At 40.2% G+C, this 24,000-nt stretch overlaps 2 protein-coding genes across 3 annotated transcripts in view; one reads left to right on the forward strand and one right to left on the reverse strand.

Annotated features, from left to right (window-relative positions):
• LOC133639450 (target of Myb1 membrane trafficking protein-like) overlaps nt 1–24,000 on the forward strand; it is an 862,139-nt gene that overhangs the window by 736,932 nt on the left and 101,207 nt on the right. The gene's annotated exons all lie outside the window — the stretch shown is intronic.
• grk4 (G protein-coupled receptor kinase 4) overlaps nt 1–24,000 on the reverse strand; it is a 165,163-nt gene that overhangs the window by 86,180 nt on the left and 54,983 nt on the right. Inside the window, exon 2 of one of the 2 annotated variants that reach the window (XM_062032742.1) lies at nt 22,750–22,845. In XM_062032742.1, coding sequence (XP_061888726.1) covers nt 22,750–22,845 — 96 coding nt within the window. Of the gene's footprint in view, nt 1–5,534; nt 5,712–22,749; nt 22,846–24,000 lie in introns of those variants that run through there. The other variant, XM_062032743.1, reaches the window with a different exon arrangement.

Here is a 24,000-nt window from a genome sequence, read left to right on the forward strand (position 1 = left end):
ATTGCTCGTGAGTAATACAGAAAATTGTGTTTGCGCGTATGCTTCCTGCGCAGCAGGCCCCATTTATTAAGACTAATTCATGTCCATGGGAGCCATACATCCACCAGTCGGCCCAACATGCCACTATCTGACAAAAACACACACATTTCATCCATATACAAAGAAAACTAGGCCACACAGACTTATGAAAGCATGCACACTTGCGTGTAGAGCGTTGAAGAGGAAGCGCAGGATGAAAAGTCTGACGGGTGACAGCTACAGAACAACCTGCAATAATAAATTAAATCTTTGTGACCACTCTTCCAGCTGCACATCTTATTACCCATCATTCCCTCTGTTCTACAGCACACTGCTTATTAGTCTAACTCACTCATATGATCACAAAGTCTAAGACAGGGATCTAAAACTTTAATCACTATATGCAAGCTACTTGGACAAAAAGAAAGGAGAAGTGAGCTATTTGTGTTTTAATCATTCAACTGGAAACATTTAAAATTGTACTGTATTTTCCGGACCATAGGGCGCACTGCTGATGAATGAGCTATTTTTGATCTTTTTTTCATATAAAAGGCGCACTGGATTATAAAGCGCATTAAAGGAGTCATATTATTATTTTTTTTTTTTAAAAATTGAATACACTTCTTTGTGGTGTACATAACATGTAATGTTGGTTCTTTGGTCAAAATGTTGCATAGATTATGTTTTTACAGATCATCTTCAGGCCGCTTTCTGACAGTCTCTTCCGGATGCGCCATTTTGTGGGCAGTCTTATTTACGTGGCTCACCTTCGGCAGCGTCTTCTCCCCGTCATCTTTGGTGTAGCAGTGTAGCGTGCAAGGACGGGAGTGGAAAAAGTGTCGAAAGATGGAGCTAACTGTTTTAATGACATTCAGACTTTACTTAAATCAATAACGGAGCAGCATCTCCTCATCTGGAAACAACAAAGGTCAACAACAACACTAATAACTCTAATAACTAAAGTTCATTGGGTGAATTATGTAAACTCACTACACCGGTATGTTTTAGCGCTTTCATGGTGAGTTCACTGACAGATATAAGTAAGAACTTTACACTATTTTATATTAGAAATGGCAACAGTGGAGGATGAATTTCCCATAACAAGAAGATATAGGAAAAGAAAAAGCCTATCGACTACGTCGTCCGTACAGTCTACAAAGGCGGACGCACGCAATTTTTCAGGATTTATGCAGATCCCAAATACAAGTCAGCAGTTACCAGAAGGTAAGAAAAGTTGCTTTTGCATAATACAGCGAAACAAAACGCCAGATAATGTCTTACCTTATACACACACCATAATAATACTCGTATGTTTAATGCGCCGACAATCCACCAAGCGGAGCAGCTTCATAGCTTACCAAAGTCGTACTAAAACATTTTGATAGATTTTTGAGCACCGTGTGTAATGTTCTAGATTTTCAATGGAACATATAAACTGTCGGTGTTGTTTACTTGAGTCATATTGCCATCATAGTGCAGTCTACATGTATATCTACTGGTCACACTTATCATTACACTATGTACCAAATAAAATTGCTTTGAGGTCAGTGAGCAAAATCTGAATTATTCCGTACATTAGACGCACCGGGTTATTAGGCGCACTGTCGAGTTTTTGAGGGAAAAAAAGGATTTTTGGTGCGCCTTATAGTCCGGAAAATAAGGTACTTTAAATAAAGCAGATCTCCACTCAAACAGTGTGACCAGTTTGTCATTAAAATCGAAGCATAATGTCTGAATTGAACAGTTATAAAAATACTAAGACTTGAAACAAATATTATTTGACCCTTTGGTGAGCTACTCAAAATCTCTAACATGCTACCTGTTGGAAACACCTGGTTTAAAGCATCGCTAGTAAGCAAGGAGAAGATTGCAGCGATAAAGCTTTTATTGCCCCTCTTAGCACCTGTTGCTGTGTTTTACATCTGAAGAGCAGACGCTCACAAAGCAAATCTCCATATTGAAGCACATTGCGTTTTCCCTCGGGTATTGCCTTACATCATTGATCCCCAAGAATCGTTGGTGTTTCCCTGTCAGCTGGAAATAGCTCTAAAACACACACTTCATAAAAGACAAATTTAGAAACCCTATATAGTAAAATTGCTTGGAGCGTTTATCTGTTTATGTGAACAACTTATTGGAACTTATGTCAACCAAGCAGCACAGCTTGGTTCAGTATGCAGGTAATGTTGCAATTTTCAATGTAAAACAAAGACATAACGTATTATTTTCGGGTCTCCCTATGTCTAGCATTAAAAGATTACAGTTGGTACAAAATGCGGCTGCTATACTTCTGACAATGACTACAAAAGTTTGATCATATTACGCCTATACTGGCTCACCTGCACAAAGTTGCAACTTTAAGGTTTTACTTCTTACGATTAAATACTAAACGGTCTAGCTCCATCCTATCTTGCTTATTGTATTGTACCATATGTACCGGCCAGGTATATCTGCGTTCTAAGAACTTCGGCTTATTAGTGATTCCCAGAGCCCAAAAACAGTCTGCGGGCTATAGAGCGTTTTTACTATTCGGGCTCCAGTACTCTGGAATGCCCTCCCAGTAACAGTTAGAAATGCTACCTCAGTAGAAACATTTAAGACCCATCTTAAAACTCATTTGTATACACTAGCCTTTAAATAGACTCCACTTTTAGACCAGTTGATCTGCCGTCTCTTTTCTGCTCTGCCCCCCTCTCCTGTGTGGAAAGGTTATTAGGTGACCACAGATGACGCGCTAGCTGTTCAAAGTCGGGACCCGGGGTGGACCACTCATCTTTGCATCAGTCGGGGACGTCTCTGCGCTGCTGACTTGTCTCCACTCAAGATGATCTCCTGCTGGCCCCACTATGGACTGGACTCTCACACTATTAACTAGATCCACTCGACGGCCATCGCACCGGTCACCCGAGGGGGGGTCCCCACGTCTGCGGTCCCCTCCAAGGTTTCTCATTGAATCCCATTGGGTTGAGTTTTTCCTTGCCCTGATGTGGGATCTGAGCCGAGGATGTCGTTGTGGCTTGTGCAGCCCTTTGAGACACTTGTGACCAGGGCTATATAAATAAACTTTGATTGATTGATTGATTGATACTGGTTAGCTTTAGCGATTTTATATGGTAATTTAAACACCTTCAAATGTGTTGACGAAAACTCCAACTAAAATGCACGTTACCATCAAACAGCTGGTGCGTGATTAGTAACTACTTTATCAGGGCTGGGCGGTATGACCGAAAAGTCATACCATGGTATAAGTTGAATCCCTTGACAGTAACGGTATATATCTCTGTATAAATGTTGCGGTGTACAACTTATAATGGAAGTGTTTCTGAATGGGTTTTGTCGTCCCTTAGCAAATCTGCATTGAATTTTTTTAAATAAAAAAAGAACAAATATAATGTCATTTTTTGAGAGCGCCTCTATTCCGCCCACAAAGCCTTCTACAAAACCCAAAACCAGTGAAGTTGGCACGTTGTGTAAATCGTAAATAAAATCCTTTTCAACTTATGTTCAATTGAATAGACTGCAAAGACAAGATATTTAACGTTCGAACTGAGAAAAAAATGTTTGCTAACATTTATTAACTTAGAATTTATTGGCAGCAACACATTGCTAAACAGTTGGCACAGGGGTATTTTTACCACTGTGTTACATGGCCTTTCCTTTTAACAACACTCAGTAAACGTTTAGGAACTGAGGAGACCAACTTTTGAAGCTTTTCAGGTGGATTTATTTCCGCTTCTTGCTTCAACAGTCCGGGGTCTCCGTTGTGGTATTTTAGGCTTCATATTGTCCACAGTTTCCAAAAACAATTTGAAATGTGGACTCATCAGACCACAGAACACTTTTCCACTTTGTATCAGTCCATCTTAGATGAGCTCAGGCCCAGCGAAGCCGGCAGTGCTCTGGGTGTTGTTGATAAATGGCTTTCGCTTTACATATTAGAGTTTTAACTTGCACTTACAGATGTAGCGACGAACTGTAGTTATTGACAGTGGTTTTCTGAAGTGTTCCTGAAACCATGTGGTGATATCCTTTACACACTGATGTCGCTTTTTGATGCAGTACCGCCTGAGGGATCGAAGGTCCGTAAAATCATCGCTTACTTGCAGTGATTTCTCCAGATTCTCTGAACCTTTGGATGATATTACGGACCGTGGATGGTGAAATCCCTAAATTCCTTGCAATAGCTGGATGAGAAATGTTGTTCTTAAACTGTTGGACAATTTGCTTGCGCATTTGTTCCCAAAGTGGTGACCCTCGCTCTATCCTTGTTTGTAAATGACTGAGCATTTCATGGAAGCTGCTTTTATACCCAACCATGGCCCCCACCTGTTCCCAATTAGCCTGTTCACCTGTGGGATGTTCCAAATAAGTGTTTGATGAGCATTCCTCAACTTTCTCAGTCTTTTTTGCCACTTGTGCCAACTTGAGACATGTTGCAGGCATCAAATTCCAAATGAGCTAATGTTTTCAAAAAATAGAGTTTTCCAGTTCGAACGTTAAGTACCTTGTCTTTGCAGTCTATTCAATTGAATATAGGTTGAAAAAGATTTGCAAATCATTGTATTTAGTTTTTATTTATGATTTACACAACATGCCAACTTCACTCGTTTTGGGGTTTGTAAATAAGAATTAGTTCATCAATTCAATACACCCAGAAGTATTTTTTTTAAAAATGTTATCTCTTTAAAACATGCTGTACAAATGCACATCCTCTGAAAATATGCCGTATTATTGCCACAAACTGGATGATACATTTTTTAATCAGGATAAAATTTAAACATTTGTTAAAAAGCTTCATGGACTAAGGAATGCAAATGATGCATGTGTTCAGAAATGGATGACTGATTTAAACATTTTTGAAAAAGACACATCATAGAATGATATTTGCATGTTTTAGATGCATTTAAAATAAGCGCATTCAATTTAACATTTTGAATAGATTGTATTTTATCTCAGTCGATTGAAATAAGTACAGTATATAGCAATTCAGTGGCTTAGTGGTAGAGTGTCCGCCCTGAGATCGGTAGGTCGTGAGTTCAAACCCATTACCTCCCTGCTTGGCACTCAGCATCAAGTGTTGGAATTGGGGGTTAAATCACCAAAAATGATTCCTGGGCGCGGCCACCGCTGCTGCTCACTGCTCCCCTCACCTCCCAGGGGGTGATCAAGGGTGATGGCTCAAATGCAGAGAATAATTTCGCCGCACCTAGTGTGTGTGTGACAATCATTGGTGAAGGTAGTTCAGCCAGTAGCTCACAAAAATATTAGGGGAAAAAAAGCCTTATTACATCGGTACTCTTCCCTCCTGCGGAGTTACCAACAAGGTACCAACGGGCACGCATTTTAAACCCGAAAGAGGACCGAATGCCTTGCCGTTCTCGAGGCACTCCCGCCCGTTTCCTTAAACCCGGAAATGGTCTAGCGCAAACAAACCAACAACAAACGCCAACAAAGCTGCGTTGGTGTGCACAAATTATCAAGTTGCGGAGACACGCTAAGAATTAAGCAACACTTACCTCATTTTCTTAACCGCCATCTTTTTTCCCACACCGTGAACGTGGTTGTTAACAGAGCCCCGACAAACAGCTAAAAAAGCGGAGGGTGCCCAAAGACGACCGTAACATCAACCGTGCACCAAGGGACCCCGGATCCATCCACCTCTCAAAGACTCACCAAAATAACGGACGTAGTAACGTTTTTATTTGGTCAAAGACATGTCCTATACTGTGAATGTGTTCCTTTTGTATGTGCCTTTCCAGCATATTCTTACTTTTTCACGAGTTTGCACTTTTTGATCGCACACTGCAATTGCATGATTATTTTAGCTAGCTATTTTCTAAAAAATTTTTATTATTAGTTATTTTTATAGTTTCATTTTGAGATGAAAGCCAAGTTCTCATAATGTTTGTTTAAAATAGAAAGTGCAATAAAATGTGTTATAATTAACAGTAAATGATCTTGATTAATAATCGTAATTTCAATATTGATGAAAATAATCGTGGTTTTTATTTTGGCTATAATCGTGCAGCCCTACCAAAAACTGTACACTACTGCCATCTAACGGCTTGGAATTGCAACTGCAATTGCTCCTTAGTGTCATACCTGCAAATGGGACTCAGAAATGTGATAATGAAACAAGATATAACAACTGGACAGCAGTTATCATAACCAGCTCATTTTTAAATTTTGGATGTTATTATCAAAAACTATTGTTTACTAACGAGACACAAGTACCAAAAATTGGTACTGTTGAGTACGGTATTGATTCCCGGTAACGGTTCAAATGTTAACGGTACCCATCCCAACACATGATGCTGGATGTGTGTGCAAAGGTGTGTATTAGAGTGCAGCTGTTAGTGGACTGCTCCATGCTTACTGCTGCTATGCAACACCAGATAGCTTTTTTACAATAACAAAGGTGTGTGGAAATTAATAGTTGGATAGATACCTGGATCCTGTACTTTTACCCTATGGTTTTTAAGATGGTATTGCATCGGGGTCATTAAGGGTCTGTTTTAACAAAATACAGTAATACTTCGAATTACGAGCTCAGTTGGTTGCAGGACCTAGCTCATATATCAAAATACTTGTACGGTATATCAAATAAATATCCATCCATCCATCCATCTTCTTCCGCTTATCCGAGGTCGGGTCGCAGGGGCAGCAGCCTAAGCAGGGAAGCCCAGACTTCCCTCTCCCCAGCCACTTCGTCTAGCTCTTCCCGGGGGATCCCGAGGCGTTCCCAGGCCAGCCGGGAGACATAGTCTTCCCAATGTGTCCTGGGTCTTCCCCGTGGCCTCCTACCGATCGGACGTGCCCTAAACACCTCCCTAGGGAGGCGTTCGGGTGGCATCCTGACCAGATGCCCGAACCACCTCATCTGGCTCCTCTCCATGTGGAGGAGCAGTGGCTTTACTTTGAGCTCCTCCCGGATGACAGAGCTTCTCACCCTATCTCTAAGGGAGAGACCCGCCACCCGGCGGAGGAAACTCATTTCGGCCGCTTGTACCCGTGATCTTGTCCTTTCGGTCATAACCCAAAGCTCATGACCATAGGTGAGGATGGGAACGTAGATCAACCGGTAAATTGAGAGCTTTGCCTCGCAGCTCAGCTCCTTCTTCACCACAACGGACCGATACAGCGTCCGCATTACTGAAGACGCCGCACCGATCCGCCTGTCGATCTCACGATCCACTCTTCCCTCACTCGTGAACAAGACTCCGAGGTACTTGAACTCCTCCACTTGGGGCAAGATCTCCTCTCCAACCCGGAGATGGCACTCCACCCTTTTCCGGGCGAGAACCATGGACTCGGACCTCCAGCACCTCCAAATAAATATAATTAAAAGGAATTGGCACCTTCAAAACACTACAATTTTAACATGTAACATGACTTTTAAAAAGAATAACATTTAGATAAGAAATAAGACATGCACCTGGGGATAGGTTGATTGGCAACACTAAATTGGCCCTAGTGTGCGAATGGGAGTGTGAATGCTTGTCTGTCAGTCTGTCTGTGCTGGCCCTGCGATGAGGTGGCGACTTGTCCAGGTTGTACTTCCGCCCGAATGCAGCTGGGATAGGCTCAAGCCCCCGCGACCCCGAGAGAGACAAGCAGTAGAAAATGGATGGATGGATGGATTGTATGAAAAACAATACAATATATTGTACAACAGTAGTTTTATAACGTAATTATGTACAGCATTTAGCGGTCGCTGTGCGCGGTGAAGTTGGTCTCCTTTGGGCTTCTTCACTGTCTGACACCCTCAGCAGCTACTTTATATTTTCATGGATAAACATCCACCATTTTTTACTGGCATAAAAGCTGGCTCCTGTTCAGGTTATGCCAAGTCTGCCAAACAGCATTACTACACTCGAACTGCCTCGCCAAGTCAGTCACATGTCATCACATGGACAAAGATAAGACCTTCTGGAGGAAAGTTCTGTGGTCAGATGGAACAAAAATTGAGCTGTTTGGCCACAATACCCAGTAATATGTTTGGAGGAGAAAAAGTGAGGCATTTAATCCCAGGAACACCACACATACCGTCAAGCATGGTGGTGGTAGTATTATGCTCTGGGCCTGTTTTGCTGCCAATGGAACTGGTGCTTTACAGAGAGTAAATGGGACAATGAAAAAGGAGGGTAACCTCCAAATTCTTCAGGTCAACCTAAAATCATCAGCCCGGAGGTTGGGTCTTGGGCACAGTTGGGTGTTCCAACAGGACAATGATCCCAAACACATGTCAAAAGTGGTAAAGGAATGGCTAAATCAGGCTAGAATTAAGGTTTTAGAATGGCCTTCCCAAAGTCCTGACTTAAACGTGTGGACAATGCTGAAGAAACAAGTCCATGTCAGAAAAACCAACACATTTAGCAGAACTGCACCAATTTTGTTAAGAGGAGTGGTCAAAAACTCAACCAGAAGCTTGCCAGAAGCTTGTGGATAGCTACAGAAAGCGTCTTATTGCAGTAAAACTTGCCAAGGGACATGTAACCAAATATTAACATTGCTGTATGTATACTTTTGACCCAGCAGATTTGGTCACATTTTCAGTAGACCCATAATAAATTCTTAAAAGAACCAAACTTCATGAATGTTTTTTGTGACCAACAAGTATGTGCTCCAATCACTCTATCACTAAAAAATAAGAGTTGTAGAAACTATTGGAAACTCAAGACAGCCATGACATTATGTTCTTTAGTGTATGTAAACTTTTGACCACGACTGTTCATGATCACCACCATAATGAAAGAATATTAAGAACAATATAGTTTGTTTTATGTACCGTAAATTACGGACTGTAAGCCGATACTTTTTTCCTACGCTTTGCACCCTGCGGCTTATACTGTAAGACGATTTATGGATTTTTCTTCACTGACGGAAATAATAAAAATTATTTTATACAAACATTTTTAAGAAAACAAGCAAAAACACTGACAGGGTGTTTTATTGTCAGTGCTTTGGCGCCATCTTTTGGATGAATCAGCTCACTGCAGGTGCCGCAGTGTCCTTCCATTTATCCGTAGTGCTTTTTTATTTATTTTTTTCAACCGGACTGCTGTGTAGTCTTCTGTTTAGTCTTCAGTCATCACTCTAAGCAACATTTGTAAGTTTTACAGTTTAACTAATACTGTTTAGACTTAAACCGCCCCATGTGTGATGTCTGCAGAAGTGTTTTCATGCATATTTGTACATGCTATTGTAATGTAATGACGCTAGATTCGTTAGCAATAGCTGATGCTAACATGTCTGTGTTAGTATTGTTAACTTACAACGGCATTGTTTTTGTATTGTTTCAATTTCACAATTTCCTCAGTAAATTTACGACGTCATTGTGGAGTTATTGAGTCTGTCTAGCTGATTAGAGAGCTGACTTCCGCAGCTAATGAGAACATGACAATGATTTCTGTTTTGTATAATCGGCAGTTTTACTGGCGTGGTACAGGCACAGTTTGGAAACAATTAAAGGGGCTGTTTGCAACATTTACACAGATGCCTAATGTTGTAATTACGTATGTACCTATGTAACACATGCATGCGCATTAACTTTAGCTGTTGTTAGCTAATGATAGCAATTTAGATCGCTAGCATTAGCTGTAATTGCATGAACTTTGCCTTAACACTACATATTTTAAATTCATGCGAACGTTTTACCAACAAAAACATGTTTGTACCATGGGACCACTTGTATCCCCGGTAGTAGCAAACATTTACATGGAAGACATTGAAAAGAACACTCTGAGCTCTTTTAATGGAACAGTACCAAGCCATTGGTACAGATATGTGGAAAATCAGAAGCCAAGTACCTTAACTCAGTGGACAATAGCATCAAGTTCACACGTGAGGATGTCAAAGACAGTAAGTTACCTTTTTTAGACTGTGAAAACCACATTGGAGAAAACAGGGGCCTCCGTGTCGGGGTTTACCGAAAACCCACACATACCGATCAATACCTACTTTTCGACTCACACTACCCACTGGAACACAAACTGGGTGTTATCAGAACCCTACAACACAAAGCTGATAATGTTCCTACCAGCCCACAGGCCAAAGAGAAAGAGCATAGGCATTTGAGGGAAGCCCTTAAAACCTGTGGTTACCGCAGCTGGTCGTTTGTAAAAAGTGCATCCAGTTCCAGAAATAACAAGAACAGAGTGGATGAGGAGGAAAAAGGTGACGGACGCAAAAATATTGTCATTCCATATGTATCAGGTCTGTCTGAGAAACTCAGAAGATTTTTTCACCAACAACAACATCCCAGTACACTTCAAACCCGGAAACACCCTGAGACGGAGACTAATGCATTCTAAAGACCGGACACTCCACTCCCACAAAAACAATCTGGTATATGCTATCCAGTGTAATGATGAATGCACTGATTCATATATTGGGGAAACAAAACAACCACTAAGGCTAAGCCGACGCATGGCACAGCATAGACGGGCAAACTCTTCATGCCAAGACTCAGCTGTTTACCTGCACCTCAGGGAAAAACAGCACTCCTTTGAGAACAAAAAGGTAGAGATTCTGGACAGGGAGGACAGATGGTACGAAAGAAAATTGAGGGAAGCTCTCTATGTCAAGGTTGAAAAACCATCCCTGAAAAGAGTAGGTGGTCTGCGACATCACTTATCTCCCACATACAACACTGTCCTTTCAACCATTCCTAAAAGACTCTACAATTTAGCCTCCAACAAATAACAGAAGTTAGAAATGTGTACCATTTGTTTACAATGCTTACGTGGGGGATTCCGACTATTTTGGACTGGTAGTAGTCTATCCACAGCAATCGTTCTGCCACACAATACCTCAAGCTAAGAAGGAAAAATTACACTTGAGCCTAATATATAAAAAAATATTTTTTTCTTCTAAAATTTAGTGGGTGCGGCTTATATGCCAGTGCGCTCTATAGTCCAGAAAATATGATACTTTAAAACACCACTGCTGTTCTTTTTCATAAATGTAAAATAGTTGACTTTTCTTGGTATTTATGAGAATTTTTATAAGCACAATATTGTTTGTTTTGCTATACTAGAAGGCTTTATGCTGTTATTTTTACAATGTATACATGTATTGAATTAAAATGTTGTGCAAAAATATGTTAAAGCAAAGTGAATTTAAATACTTGACAGTTTGAAAACGTTTTCAATAAAGTAGGGAATTTAAAAGTATCTGGGTTAATTTATTTTCTTTTTTTGGTAACACTTTAGTATGGGGAACATATTATGTTAATAAGCAACTAATTAATGGTGAATATGTTCCCCATACTAAAGTGTTACCGACTTAATTTAGTGTTTTTTGGACACTAGGGGAACATATAAGGGTTAGGGTTAGGGTTACCAATAAGCAATAATTCTGAGGTTATTAAGGGAAGACTCTTAGTTAATGGCTTACTGGTTGTATAACAAGGCCATGCAGAATAAGGCATTAATAACTACTTAATAATGACTAATTAAGAGCCAATATGTTACTAATTTGCATGTTAATAAGCAACTAATTAATGGTGCATATGTTCCCCATACTAAAGTCTTACCCGTTTTTTTTAATGATATCGAGTATCAGTATCGAATACTGAAATTCTGGTATCGTGACAACCCTAATCTGATCTAAATATCATTAACTTTGTCCAATAAAAACAACATAGGGCATGTCTTACAACTTTTGCAGTGCATGTTTTAACTAAGCATTGTCCAAATGAACAGGTTATTAGTCATAATCAACCATGGGAAATAATTTATATGCCTAACTGTTTTTTTTTCTATCTTCAGATAACTCAGTAACTGTGCTTTTAGAAACATATCAAAAAAGGCACAAGGAGATGGAAGGAGAGTGAGAGCATTGAATGGTTAGCAGACACTGCGGCTACAGGCGACATAATGTAATCTAGGATTCCTAGAAGTGCCCTACTTGCCAAGGCTAAGGCCAAATGCCTGACATTATCGAGACACAACAAAGACACTGCTATCGGCGTCTATACTGTAGTGTTCTATCCCCTGTGCTAACAAGGAATACGGTAATGTATGAGCTTGTGTGTGGGCGTGCATGCACAAGTCCACACGTCGTCGTGTTTAAGTACGCAAAGGGGATTATTTTGATCCCGCGCTGTGTGATAGAGAAATGACGTAATAGCTTCTATGAAACAGTGACGTACGTAACCCTTGACAGCTGCTGAGTGCAGAGACACACGCAAATATGTTTTTTTTCTTCACACTTGGAAGATGCATTTCGTGCTGTTTTTGACACCTTATCTTGCACCAGCGATGCTTTGACTGTTCTATCAATCGGATGCATTCGTGTCATGACCACATCTCTTCATCCGTTTTCCTAAATTCAACCTAATATTGGGTGATTCCTTTCCTATCGTAAAAGTCTCTCTTTTTCCCGTTGCCATTTTCTCATCATGGCTGTTGTTCTGAAGTGGAGGAATGAAGGACCGAGCGAGCGAGAGAGTCAGATAGCGTGAGGGGGAGGCATAGAGAGAAAGTAGGGAGGTGTATGCATGTGGGGGAGGGGACTGTGGTTAGTGCTGCAACAATAGCAGAGAAACCTGTGATGCATTGGTACCCTTTTAATGCTGTGGTCCCCAACCTTTTTTGCACCACGGACCGGTTTAATGTAGGCATTATTTTCAGGGACCGGCTTTCCACTTGTGCCAGATAAATACAGCAAAAATAAGTGAATGAAAAATACAACTCACTATAATGCTGAATTAGTGGGAACCTGTGTTTCTTTGCAATCAGATCCCCAGCAGGTTACCGTCAACCTGCTGGGGACTGCACATGGAAATCAGCTTTTCGCTACAATCTGTCACATTTATATTTTATATGTTCATTAATGTGCTTTGTATCATGTCACAAAGTTATAACAAATATAACAAAGGGCAACTTCCTATGAGGAGTTTTATTTTACCTCGATAAACAAGCTTATTGGTGTGTCTAGTGCTGGGGTCAGAGCCTAGTGGCTCTCCGGAGCATTTTTAAAAAAAGGATTGAAAATGAAAAAAGATGGGGGAAAAATACAAACAAACACAACAGTTTGTTTACATTTAAAATCTTACACTCCTTCTTTTCTTATTTTGTCCACCAAAAGTTGTATACTGTGTGTGAATGCAAAAAGGTGCGCTTTGTTGATGTTATTGACTTGTTGGAGTGCTAATCAGGCATATTTGGTCAGTGCATGACTGCTAGCTAATCAATGCTAACATGCTATTTAGGCTAGCTGTATGTACATATTGCATCATTATGCCTCATTTGTAGGTATATTTGAGCTCATTTAATATCTTTTACTTTTATCCTCTTTGTATATAATTAAGTTTTGCATGCCTCATGACACATTATCTGTATGTAATATTGGCTGCATTTCGGATAGTTGTTTGTGTGCCATGTTGTTCCAGACCACAGCAAACGTTACCTAGCTTGCCAAAGATTGTAATACATCTATTAAAATAAAACAGCCTGTCGTTTCCTTTATCTTGGACACACACATCTATTGGCCATTAAAAGCCCGTAATTTCCAGGAATGATCTCACCTTCTGAGTAGCTTCTGATTTACTAATGGTTTCTAATGTTGTAAAACGGTGGAGAATAAATATTAAATTTCAACATTTCTGTCAACGAAGATTTGCTTCAGCCTGTGACACAGTAATTTTGATAGCAGGCTAATATAGTTGCCTTCATTTATAAGACATACATACGACTTTTCATTTTTTGCGGCTCCAGACAGATTTGTTTTTGTATTTTTGGTCCATATGGCTCTTTCAACGTTTTGGGTTGCCGACCACTGGTCTAGTGGGACAGGCGAAAGTTAAGTCGGAGAAAATGCAGTCATTTATAAATTATTTAAGGTTTCTCTGCAGCCCGGTAGCAAATGCGTCACGGACCGGTAGTCAGGGACCACTGCGTTAATGCACACATATAATTTAGACTTCGTAATATACAAGGAATGTGCCGATCGATCGGCCACCAATCAGTATAAACCAATTTTCATTAAAAAAAGTAAAAAAAGTGATGGGCAAGCTACTTGGAAAATGTCATAAGATAAGCTACTACTTACTCTCAATTAAATGTAACTAAGCTACAGGGGAAGCGATCCCCAGAGAATTGTGGCAAGCTACAGTACAAGTTACATGGAAAAAGTAGCTTGCTACATCAACACTACATACTGTATGTATAAATATACAGTACAGGCCAAAAGTTCGGACAAACCTTCTCATTCAATGAGTTTCCTTTATTTACGTGACTATTTACATTGTAGATTGTCACTGAGGGCATCAAAACTATGAATGAACACATGTGGAGTTCTGTACTTAAAAAAAGGTGAAATAACTGAGAGCATGTTTTATATTCTAGTTTCTTCAAAATAGCCACCCTTTGCTCTGATTACTGCTTTGCACACTCTTGGCATTCTCTCGATGAGCTTCAAGAGGTAGTCAACTGAAATGGTTTTCACTTCACAGGTGTCATTATTTTGATGCCTTCAGTGACAATCTACAATGTAAATAGTCATGAAAATAAAGAAAAGGCATTGAAATGAGAAGGTGTGTCCAAACTTTTTGCCTGTACTGTATAACTCAACTTAAGATACACTTTCCACTAAACAAATGGGCAGAGAATAAATTCTCAGTTTAATTGTTTATTATGATAAACACAAACTGGAAACATGCCCTCTGTCTGGCGAATTAACATTTCTTTTAACTTGCAAATTTGCAGTACCATGTACAAAATGATGGGGTAAAAACACTGGAAATTAAATTAAAGGCAGTTAAACAACAATAATAATAATATCAAACACCAAAATATATACAGTACTCTATATTGGAATGGAGACTTTTCAGCATGGAATAAATGACTGTTTCAACAGAAACCAAGCATTAACAAACTCAATCTCTACATGAACAGAAATCAATAAAATGTTATTTATTTTTGTGCCAGGACTGGACTCCTATGTAACTTTTATACAAGTAGCTATGTGAACATGGACACATTTATTCGGATTAAAAGCCTAACCGGAATAAGACTGCTTCATGTAAACACGCCATTCGGAATATTCTGATTGGACCACACACATTCGGATAGGGCTGGGCGATTGTATGATCGTGATCCATGATCGCGACTAATTTCAGTTTGATCACGGTGATCAGCTGTTACCATAATGACCTCAAACATGACGGAAAGGCCTGTTAGAAGGTACCATAGTAGTAAATAGTAGGAAAGCAATGGTGCTGGGTATAATCCTGCACATGAAAATCTGCCTTTATTGACCATTGTCCTGTACGTGTCTGTTTGTGTACGCGTGTGTGTTGTGTTCGTGTGAAGGTGTTTGTGTCGGTCACACCGAGTGAGTGGGCGACCATCTCTGTCCACCCTCGCGAAAGTCAGGCTCCTCAAGCCGTAATTAATATTCAATCAGCGTTGTGCCTCTTCCCCCTTACACAGCTGGAGATGCACCCCAGAAGATTAAAAAAATATATATATATGGCTAACACTAGCATTGAAGTTGAAACAACATTTAAAAGGAGCAGCAACTTCGGTGACAGACTTTAGTCCAGACCTGGGCATTCTGCGGCCTGCAGGCCGCATCCGGCCCTTTGTACGTCCCTGTCCGGCCCGCGTGAGGCCAATCATAAATTACAAAATACATTTAAAAAAGTATCTATCTCGAGTGTGCAATACAACGGTGCTGCTTTTGTTTTGAAAAGCGTTATTTGTATGACTTCCGTGTGGACGTATGCTCGTGCGCGCAGCGGAAATCACAAATTACAAAATAAATTTAAAAAAACATCTATGTCGTGCGTGCAATACAACTGTGCTGCTTTTATTTTGAAAAGTGTCATTTATGTGCGTATGTCCTGTTAGTGAAGGCGCACAGCGACAAGTGATGCACGGTTATCCCAGAGACGCTAAAAAAAGAAAAGGTGATGACGAATGGCGTGTTTTAAACAAGACATGGACTGCCAAGTAAAGGTAAAGCCGTGTGCTTAATTTGTAGTACACATGTTGCTGTGTTTAAAGAATATAGTGTAACGACCTGCTGAAGTTGATGTTGTCTTGAGTTGCATAAATGAGGAGTGAGGATAGACATGTGTGTGGAAAGAACGAGATAAGTTAAGCTGTGTTAGTATAGCTTGCTCAATAAAAGTTTAAAAAGAGCGTCAGACTTGGTGTGCACTTCTTCTGGACGCTACAATTGGTGTCAGAAGTAAAACTTTGCGCATACTGCGCTGCTTAATTGTGTGCGCAGCCTGCTACGTCATCGAGAGGTACGTGCCACGTGAGGAGCTCGCCGCAGAGAGAGAGAGAGAGAGAGAGAGAGAGAGAGAGAGAGAGAGAGAGAGAGAGAGAGAGAGAGAGAGAGAGAGAGGGGCAGTGTCTACAGGTGCCATGGGGGAATTCCGCCCTCAATGAAGACTCCCAGGTTTGATGGCAAGGCGAACTGGGAGGCATTTCATCCCACTTCTGACATCAATTGTAGCGTCCAGAAGAAGTGCACACCAAGTCTGACGCTCTTTTTAAACTTTTATTGAGCAACATATACTAACACAGCTCAACTTATCTCGTTCTTTCCACACGCAAATCTATCCTCACTCCTCATTTACGCAACAGCAACGCTTCCTCCTTCTTCGCCAATCACCTTGCAGGCGTGCTACGTTCACAACAAAGAGGATGCAGGATAAAGTGACAGAAATTTAAATTTTTGCATGGTATTACACATCAGGAAGCGTTGTGTAAGAAAGTGTTAAAAATAAAACCATCAAAAGCCATCTGCTTTTGAATAAAGATAAGTTAGGTTAGATGAAAATATTATTATTTTTTATCTTACGGTATATCAAAAATAATTTAAGCAAAATTTAATTGAAATATTGTCGGTGTGGCCCTCCAGCAGTGCTCGGGTTGCTCATGCGGCCCCCGATAAAAATTAATTGCCCACCCCTGCTTTAGTCTCACTGACTGCTTGAGCTCATGTTGTGGTGTGTGCAGTAATGCTACCCTGAATGCAGTTTCACAGGCAGGCACTGAATGTCTTTGTCTATTGTCCCGACTGGGAGAATAAACAAACTTGCTAATTTAATCAGGAAAAAAAGACATCCATCCATCCATTTTCTACCGCTTGTCCCTTTCGGGGTCTTGGAGGGTGCTGCAGTCTACCCCAGTTGCACTCGTGCGGAAGGCGGGGTAAACCCTGACATTTTATATCTAAATATTTTTAAATCTGACTTTTAGTTTGCGTTTGTTCTGATTCAACTCATCAGTTATAACGTGTACTGAAACATTTTTTGTTCCTGAAATAATCATTAAACATGTTTGTGGAGGGGGGCGTGGTCTGCGGGCCTGCAGCGGAACGGAGTGTGCCAGGACCGGCCTCTAAGTCAGCGACAGGTGCGTAAAAAGCCCAGGTGGGCCTTGTTATTTAATCACCTGTCGCTCTGTATAAGCAGCAGCCGGAAGGAGAAACATTGTTGGAGCTGGAGGGGAGCTGGAGTAAGAGCGAGGACGAGCCTGACACAGCCAAAAAGGACAATTGCTGGAAAGTAATCCACAGACTGCTTGCAAAATAAAACTGTGTTGTGAACCTGAACCGGGCTGTCATGTCGATGCTTGGTGGTCTGGAGGACCCACGGGAGGGCAACCACCACAATGTTTTATGTGTTGTACTCGTGTTGTCCCGATACCAATATTTTGGTACCGGTACCAAAATGTATTTCGATACTTTTCGGTACTTTTTGATACTTTTCTAAATAAAAGGGGCGAACAAAAAAATGCATTATTGGCTTTATTTTAACAAAAAATCTTACGGTACATTAAACATATGTTTCTTATTGCAAGTTTGTCCTTAAATAAAATAGTGAACACACGAGAAAACTTGTCTTTTAGTAGTAAGTAAACAAACAAAGGCTCTTAATTTAGCTGCTGACATATGCAGTAACATATTGTGTCATTTATCATTCTATTATTTTGTCAACATTATGAGGGACAAGCTTTAAAAATGTATTATTATTCCACTTATTTATTTACTGTTAATATCTGCTTACTTTCTCTTTTTACATGTTCTATCTACACTTCTATTAAAATGTAATAAACACTTAATCTTCTGTTGTTTGGATGCTTTAAATTAGTTTTGGATGATACCACAAATTTGGGTATCAATCCGATACCAAGTAGTTACAGGATCATAAATTGGTCATATTCAAAGTCCTCATGTGTCTAGGAACATATTTCCTGAGTTTATAAATATAATATGCATTTTTAAAAAAGAAAAGATTTTGTGATACTAAAAAATATCGATGTAATCATAGTAGCATCAACTATATACGCTCCTGTACTTGGTATAATTACAGTGGATGTCAGGTGTAGATCCACCTATGGCATTTGTTTACATTCAGGAACGGCGTCCTTAGCGTCATTTGGGGTGGAGGACCGGTACTTTTTAGAGGCGGTATAGTACCGAATATAATTCATTAGTATCGCGGTACTATACTAATACCGGTATACCGTACAACCCTGGTTGGTACACATTATTTTACAGTACCAAAAATTCAAACTGCACTTTAATGTATTTTCATATAACATAGGTTACAGAATTTGAGTTTGAAAAAAAATACAAAATATAGGTCATTGCTTGCTGTTTGCTAAAGCACCGATGGAAAGCACTGTTGAATACAAGTAATCAAAGAATACAGATAATAATATACCATTTGAAAGTGTTGTTTACTAAATGTTAACTTGAAAAAAGTCCTGTAGTATTCAGTACACTACTTGTTTACAGCAGAATGAAGTTTGTGATGACAAGCAAAATAACCAAATATCTTTGAGAGGGAAAAAAGTTGTCTCTACCCCCCAAAAAGTACTGAGGTACAGTGGCCCTAAAACCGAGGTACAGACTGTAGCCTGGGTTAGCTGTACCATAGCACTTTTAGTAAACACAATCACAGATATGAACAAAATGACAGTTGCCAGCTGTCAGCATATATTAACTCGAACAAAGAAAGTGGAAATGTCTGTTCCAAGATACTGCAGTAATAAACAGTATGGCTGCAATGGTACTTGGTATAATCCTGTACGGGAAAATCCAACTTTAATTAGAAAAAAAAATAAAGTGATATTAATTGAGATTGAATGATATGAAAAAACAATCGTGATCATTTTTTTTGCCATATCGCCCAGCCCTAGGTTCTGATCAAATTTTCATTTGGATAGAGACGGGTGGTTTATGCTGATAGTCCTCCAGATTGGAGCGCATGAAAAAAGTTATTCCAAAATTTCGGGTCGAAATTATCCTTACTGTGCATGTCTTTGACGCCAGCTAGTGGTGGGGGGGGGACTAAATTTGATAGTCTCGGAATGAAGCGATTGTCTTGCTGCTGTCTCCCCCCATTCAACATGTACAGATATGTATGTATATTGAGTTGATTTCTCTAAAACCAAGACTAGCAAAAACAAAAGTAAGGTCTGGAGTGGCATGTGTTAATGTAAGAATAAAAGAAGAGATCCAGTTGTCTCAAGGAGCTGTTTTATTCACAACCTTACTGCTACTCCAAGTGCTAACTGCTAGCCTCAGGCACGTGCACAGAATACCGTAACATGAAGTCGCGCGGCAACACGCACATATCACATTGTGGAGGGCACAGAACAGCTCAACTTCAAAAAGAGAGGTAAAACAAAAGTAGCCAACAGAAGGAAAATGTTATAAATAAATAACGTGACAATGTCGGACAAGTAGAAATGCACAGAGCCGTGTTTGTCTACAGCGGGAGTCACTGCTTCTTTGTCCAGGGTTTTAATTTAACCACGGGAAACGCAGCAAGTGCCACGATCGCCCTTGTCACTTGCCGTAAGGAGCCTTGTAGACATAATATTAATATTATTACTAATTAAATGTAATGCATTTAGAACATATACTATCAATGTACATTACATTAAAGGCCTACTGAAACCCACTACTACCGACCACGCTGTCTGATAGTTTATATATCAATGATGAAATCTTAACATTGCAACACATGCCAATACGGCCGGGTTAACTTATAAAGTGCAATTTTAAATTTCCCGCTAAACTTCCGGTTGAAAACTCCTTTGGAGGATGACGTATGTGCGTGACGTAGCCAGTGAAAAAGAGGTATAGCTCCCTCATTGAAGCCAATACGAAATAGCTCTGTTTTCATCTCATTATTCCACAGTATTCTGGACATCTGTGTTGGTGAATCTGTTGCAATTTGTTCATTGCATTATGGAGAAAGAAGCTGAGCAAGCAAAGAACAAAGTTGTCGGTGCGAAGCGGAGTATTTTGCCAGGGAAGTCAGCAACACAACACAGCCGGCGTTTCATTGTTTACATTCCCGAAAGATGCAGTCAAGATCGAAGAACTCGGACAACAGAGACTCTTACCAGGAGGACTTTGACTTCGATACACAGACGCCTGTAGAGAACTGGGACAACACAGACTCTTACCAGGATTACTTTGATTTGGATACACAGACGCAGACGCGGTACCGTGAGTACGCAGCTGCGCTTCCAAACATTTGATCGCTTGCCCGTATGTGCGTGTCACGTACGTAACTTTGGTTAAATATATAAGCTTTATGAACTTTGGGTTAGGTGAACGGTCCTTTGGGCTGAGTGAGTGTGTGTGTTGTGCAGGTGTTTGAATTGTATTGGCGGGTTATATGGACGGGAGCTAGTAGCTAGTAGCTAGGAGCTAGGAGCTAGCATAACAAACACCTAGGTGTTTTTATGCGGGATTAATTTGCGGCATATTAAATATAAGCCTGGTTGTGTTGTGGCTAATAGAGTATATATATGTCTAGTGTTTATTTACTGTTGTAGTCATTCCCAGCTGAATATCAGGTCCCACCCGCGCGCTTCCAAACATTTGATCGCTTGCCCGTACGTGCGTGTCACGGACATAACTTTGGTTAAATATATAAGCTTTATGAACCTTGGGTTAGGTGAACGGTCCTTTGGGTTGAGTGAGTGTGTGTGTTGTGCAGGTGTTTGAATTGTATTGGCGGGTTATATGGACGGGAGCTAGTAGCTAGGAGCTAGCATAACAAACACCTAGGTGTTTTTATGCAGGATTAATTTGTGGCATATTAAATATAAGCCTGGTTGTGTTATGGCTAATAGAGTATATATATGTCTTGTGTTTATTTACTGTTGTAGCCATTCCCAGCTGAATATCAGGTCACCCCCGGCTCTCACAGCATCTTCCCTATCTGAATCGCTTCCACTCCCCACTAGTCCTTCACTTGCACTTTCCTCATCCACAAATCTTTCATCCTCGCTCAAATTAATGGGGAAATCGTCGCTTTCTGGGTCCGAATCGCTCTCACTTCTGGCCGCCATCACTGTAAACAATAGGGAACTTTGCGGAAATGTTCAACTGACTACGTCACGCTACTACCGGTAGGAGCAAGGCTTTTTTTTGTCAGATACCAAAAGTTGCGATCTTTATCGTTGTTGTTCTCTACTAAATCCTTTCAGCAAAAATATGGCAATATCGCGAAATGATCAAGTATGACACATAGAATAGATCTGCTATCCCCGTTTAAATAAAAACATTTAATTTCAGTAGGCCTTTAACAATATACAAACAAATAATACCGGTAATCAATCAAACTTGAATCAAACTATATTTGTAAAAGCCTTTACATTAGCTATAGCTGAACCAAACTGCTGGACAACAGTGAGAGAAAGACAGAGCATAAAACAAGAGCACATAATAAAAATAATAAAACAATAAAAACTATTGAATGTTAAGTTCAAATTCATTAGAAAGTGTCACCATAATCTTCAGTACCAAATGCAATCTTAAATAAATATGTCTTAAGTTTAGTCTTAAGCAAATGTAAAACTGTGATGGGCTGTAGTTCACCACGTAACGTGTTCCAAAGTCCGGGACCAGCTACGGAGAAAGACCGATCATCCCACAGTTTATATTTGGACATAGAAATCGCCACTTGCTGTTGGTTGGCAGACCGTAGACCCCGACATGGGTGTTTCGGAGCTCACACAAATAAGATGGAGCAGTACAATGAACTTCCCTAAAAACAAACATTAAAAGTTTAAAATCAAAACTAAAACAAACTGAACGCCAATGCAAAGAGCGCAGAACTAGAATGCTGAGGCTCTGTCGTCAAGTGATTGTCAAAAGACGAGCTGCAACATTTTGTACCAGTTGAAGACGATTTATAGATGACTTGTTGACAGCAACATACAGAGCGTTACAGTAGTCAAGGCGAGAACTGATGAAAGCATGAATAGCCATTTCAAGGTCTCGCTTGCTGACAAACAGCTTTACTTTAGACAGAAGGCGCAGCTGGAAAAAAACTAAAAAACAACAGAATCAATTTCTACACTTATTGCATGTGATTGGTATAGGTACTGGTATTGGCAGCACACTATCCAGATCAGAACAGCCCCAGTATGTCTTGAAATTACGGCACTCCTTGGGTCACGCTCAAGCTAAACCCAAGCATAAAAGGTCAACTAAACGTTATGATCTGGCGTGCAAACAGACAAACAAATGGCTGTGCAGACAATTCCTTCAATCAGACACGCTCAGACACAAATGGCTTCCCCTCCCCTTGCCTGTAACTGCGGGTGGGGTCGCATAGAAAGAGGAAGGAAGTCCAATCGGAGCTTCCTCCCTCAGTCCGACCCAACCCATTGACACAGCATGGCATATAATCGTTCAGCATCTCAGGCAAATAGAGAATCACGCACGATTTCTTACCAATAGTGCGCCGAAGCTCCTCACACTGGCTGATATGGGGCAGTTTTAGCATTTCTTTCCATTTCTTACTGCGGCCGTTCCTCTTCCCTCCTCCACCTGAGAGGTAGAAACACAAATAATCAATACACAGTCACAACATTTCATCATCATCACACATTATTTCCCACGTACATTGGTGGGACCACAGGCCAAGCTGTTGGTTCATCTAACCAATCACTGCCATGTATTGATTGATTGAGACTTTTATTAGTAGGTTGCACAGTGAAGTACATATTCCGTACAATTGACCACTAAATGGTAACACCCGAATAAATTTTCCAACTTGTTTAAGTCGGGGTCCAACAGAGAATGATGACATCCCCAAATACCACGAGGCACAAAACTCATCTTGTCGTATTCACAAATACACGCACGTTTCTGGTTGAGTCAGGCATAACTGTTAAAACAGTCATCGGGTATCTTGGTGTTACCAAGGTAGACACTTGGGGAATGGCTTTTTCTGATTAACATCAAAGCAATGGTTCATTTACAAACCACTTATGCACAAACATAAGGAGCTTATATATAGTTACACGTATTTAACATTAATTTATGCTTTAAAATGTGGGGCAGTGGGTTAAGTTGTTCAACAGGTTGCTCTCACTTGTAGTAACACTCTGGTCCGAACCAAGAATTTAATGAAGATACTTAGTGCTCACTTAAGTACACATACATTTATACATCCATACACACACACACATATACATATATATACATACACATTTTAATTACAGCAAGGTGAACTTTATTTATAAAGCACATTTAAAATGTACCACTGGGGTAGCCAAAGTGCTGTACAATGGGCAGGTTAAAAGATAATACGAGAACCGAGCAAACACAACACAACACAAACAGAGCACGATAAAAAATAAATAACTAAAATAAATAGAACCAGCAGGTGTATTATGGGGCGCCATAGCAGGATGGATATCACTCAGTGTTAAAAGCCATGGAATAAAAGTATGTTTTTAAGAGAGATTTAAAAACAGGAAGAGATTAGGCCTGTCTAACTGGTACCGGGGACCGGTACCGGTTCGTGACGCATTTTGCTACTGGGCCGCAGCGAAACATTAAATAATTTATAAACGACTGCATTTTCTCCGACTTAACTTTCGCCTGTCCCACTAAACACACCAATAAGCTTGTTTATAGATGTACAATAACACACCTCATAGGAAGTTGCCATTTGTTATATCTTTGTGACATGATACA

This window comes from Entelurus aequoreus, linkage group LG22 (genome assembly GCF_033978785.1).
Source record: "Entelurus aequoreus isolate RoL-2023_Sb linkage group LG22, RoL_Eaeq_v1.1, whole genome shotgun sequence".
In the NCBI taxonomy this organism is placed as follows: domain Eukaryota; kingdom Metazoa; phylum Chordata; class Actinopteri; order Syngnathiformes; family Syngnathidae; genus Entelurus; species Entelurus aequoreus.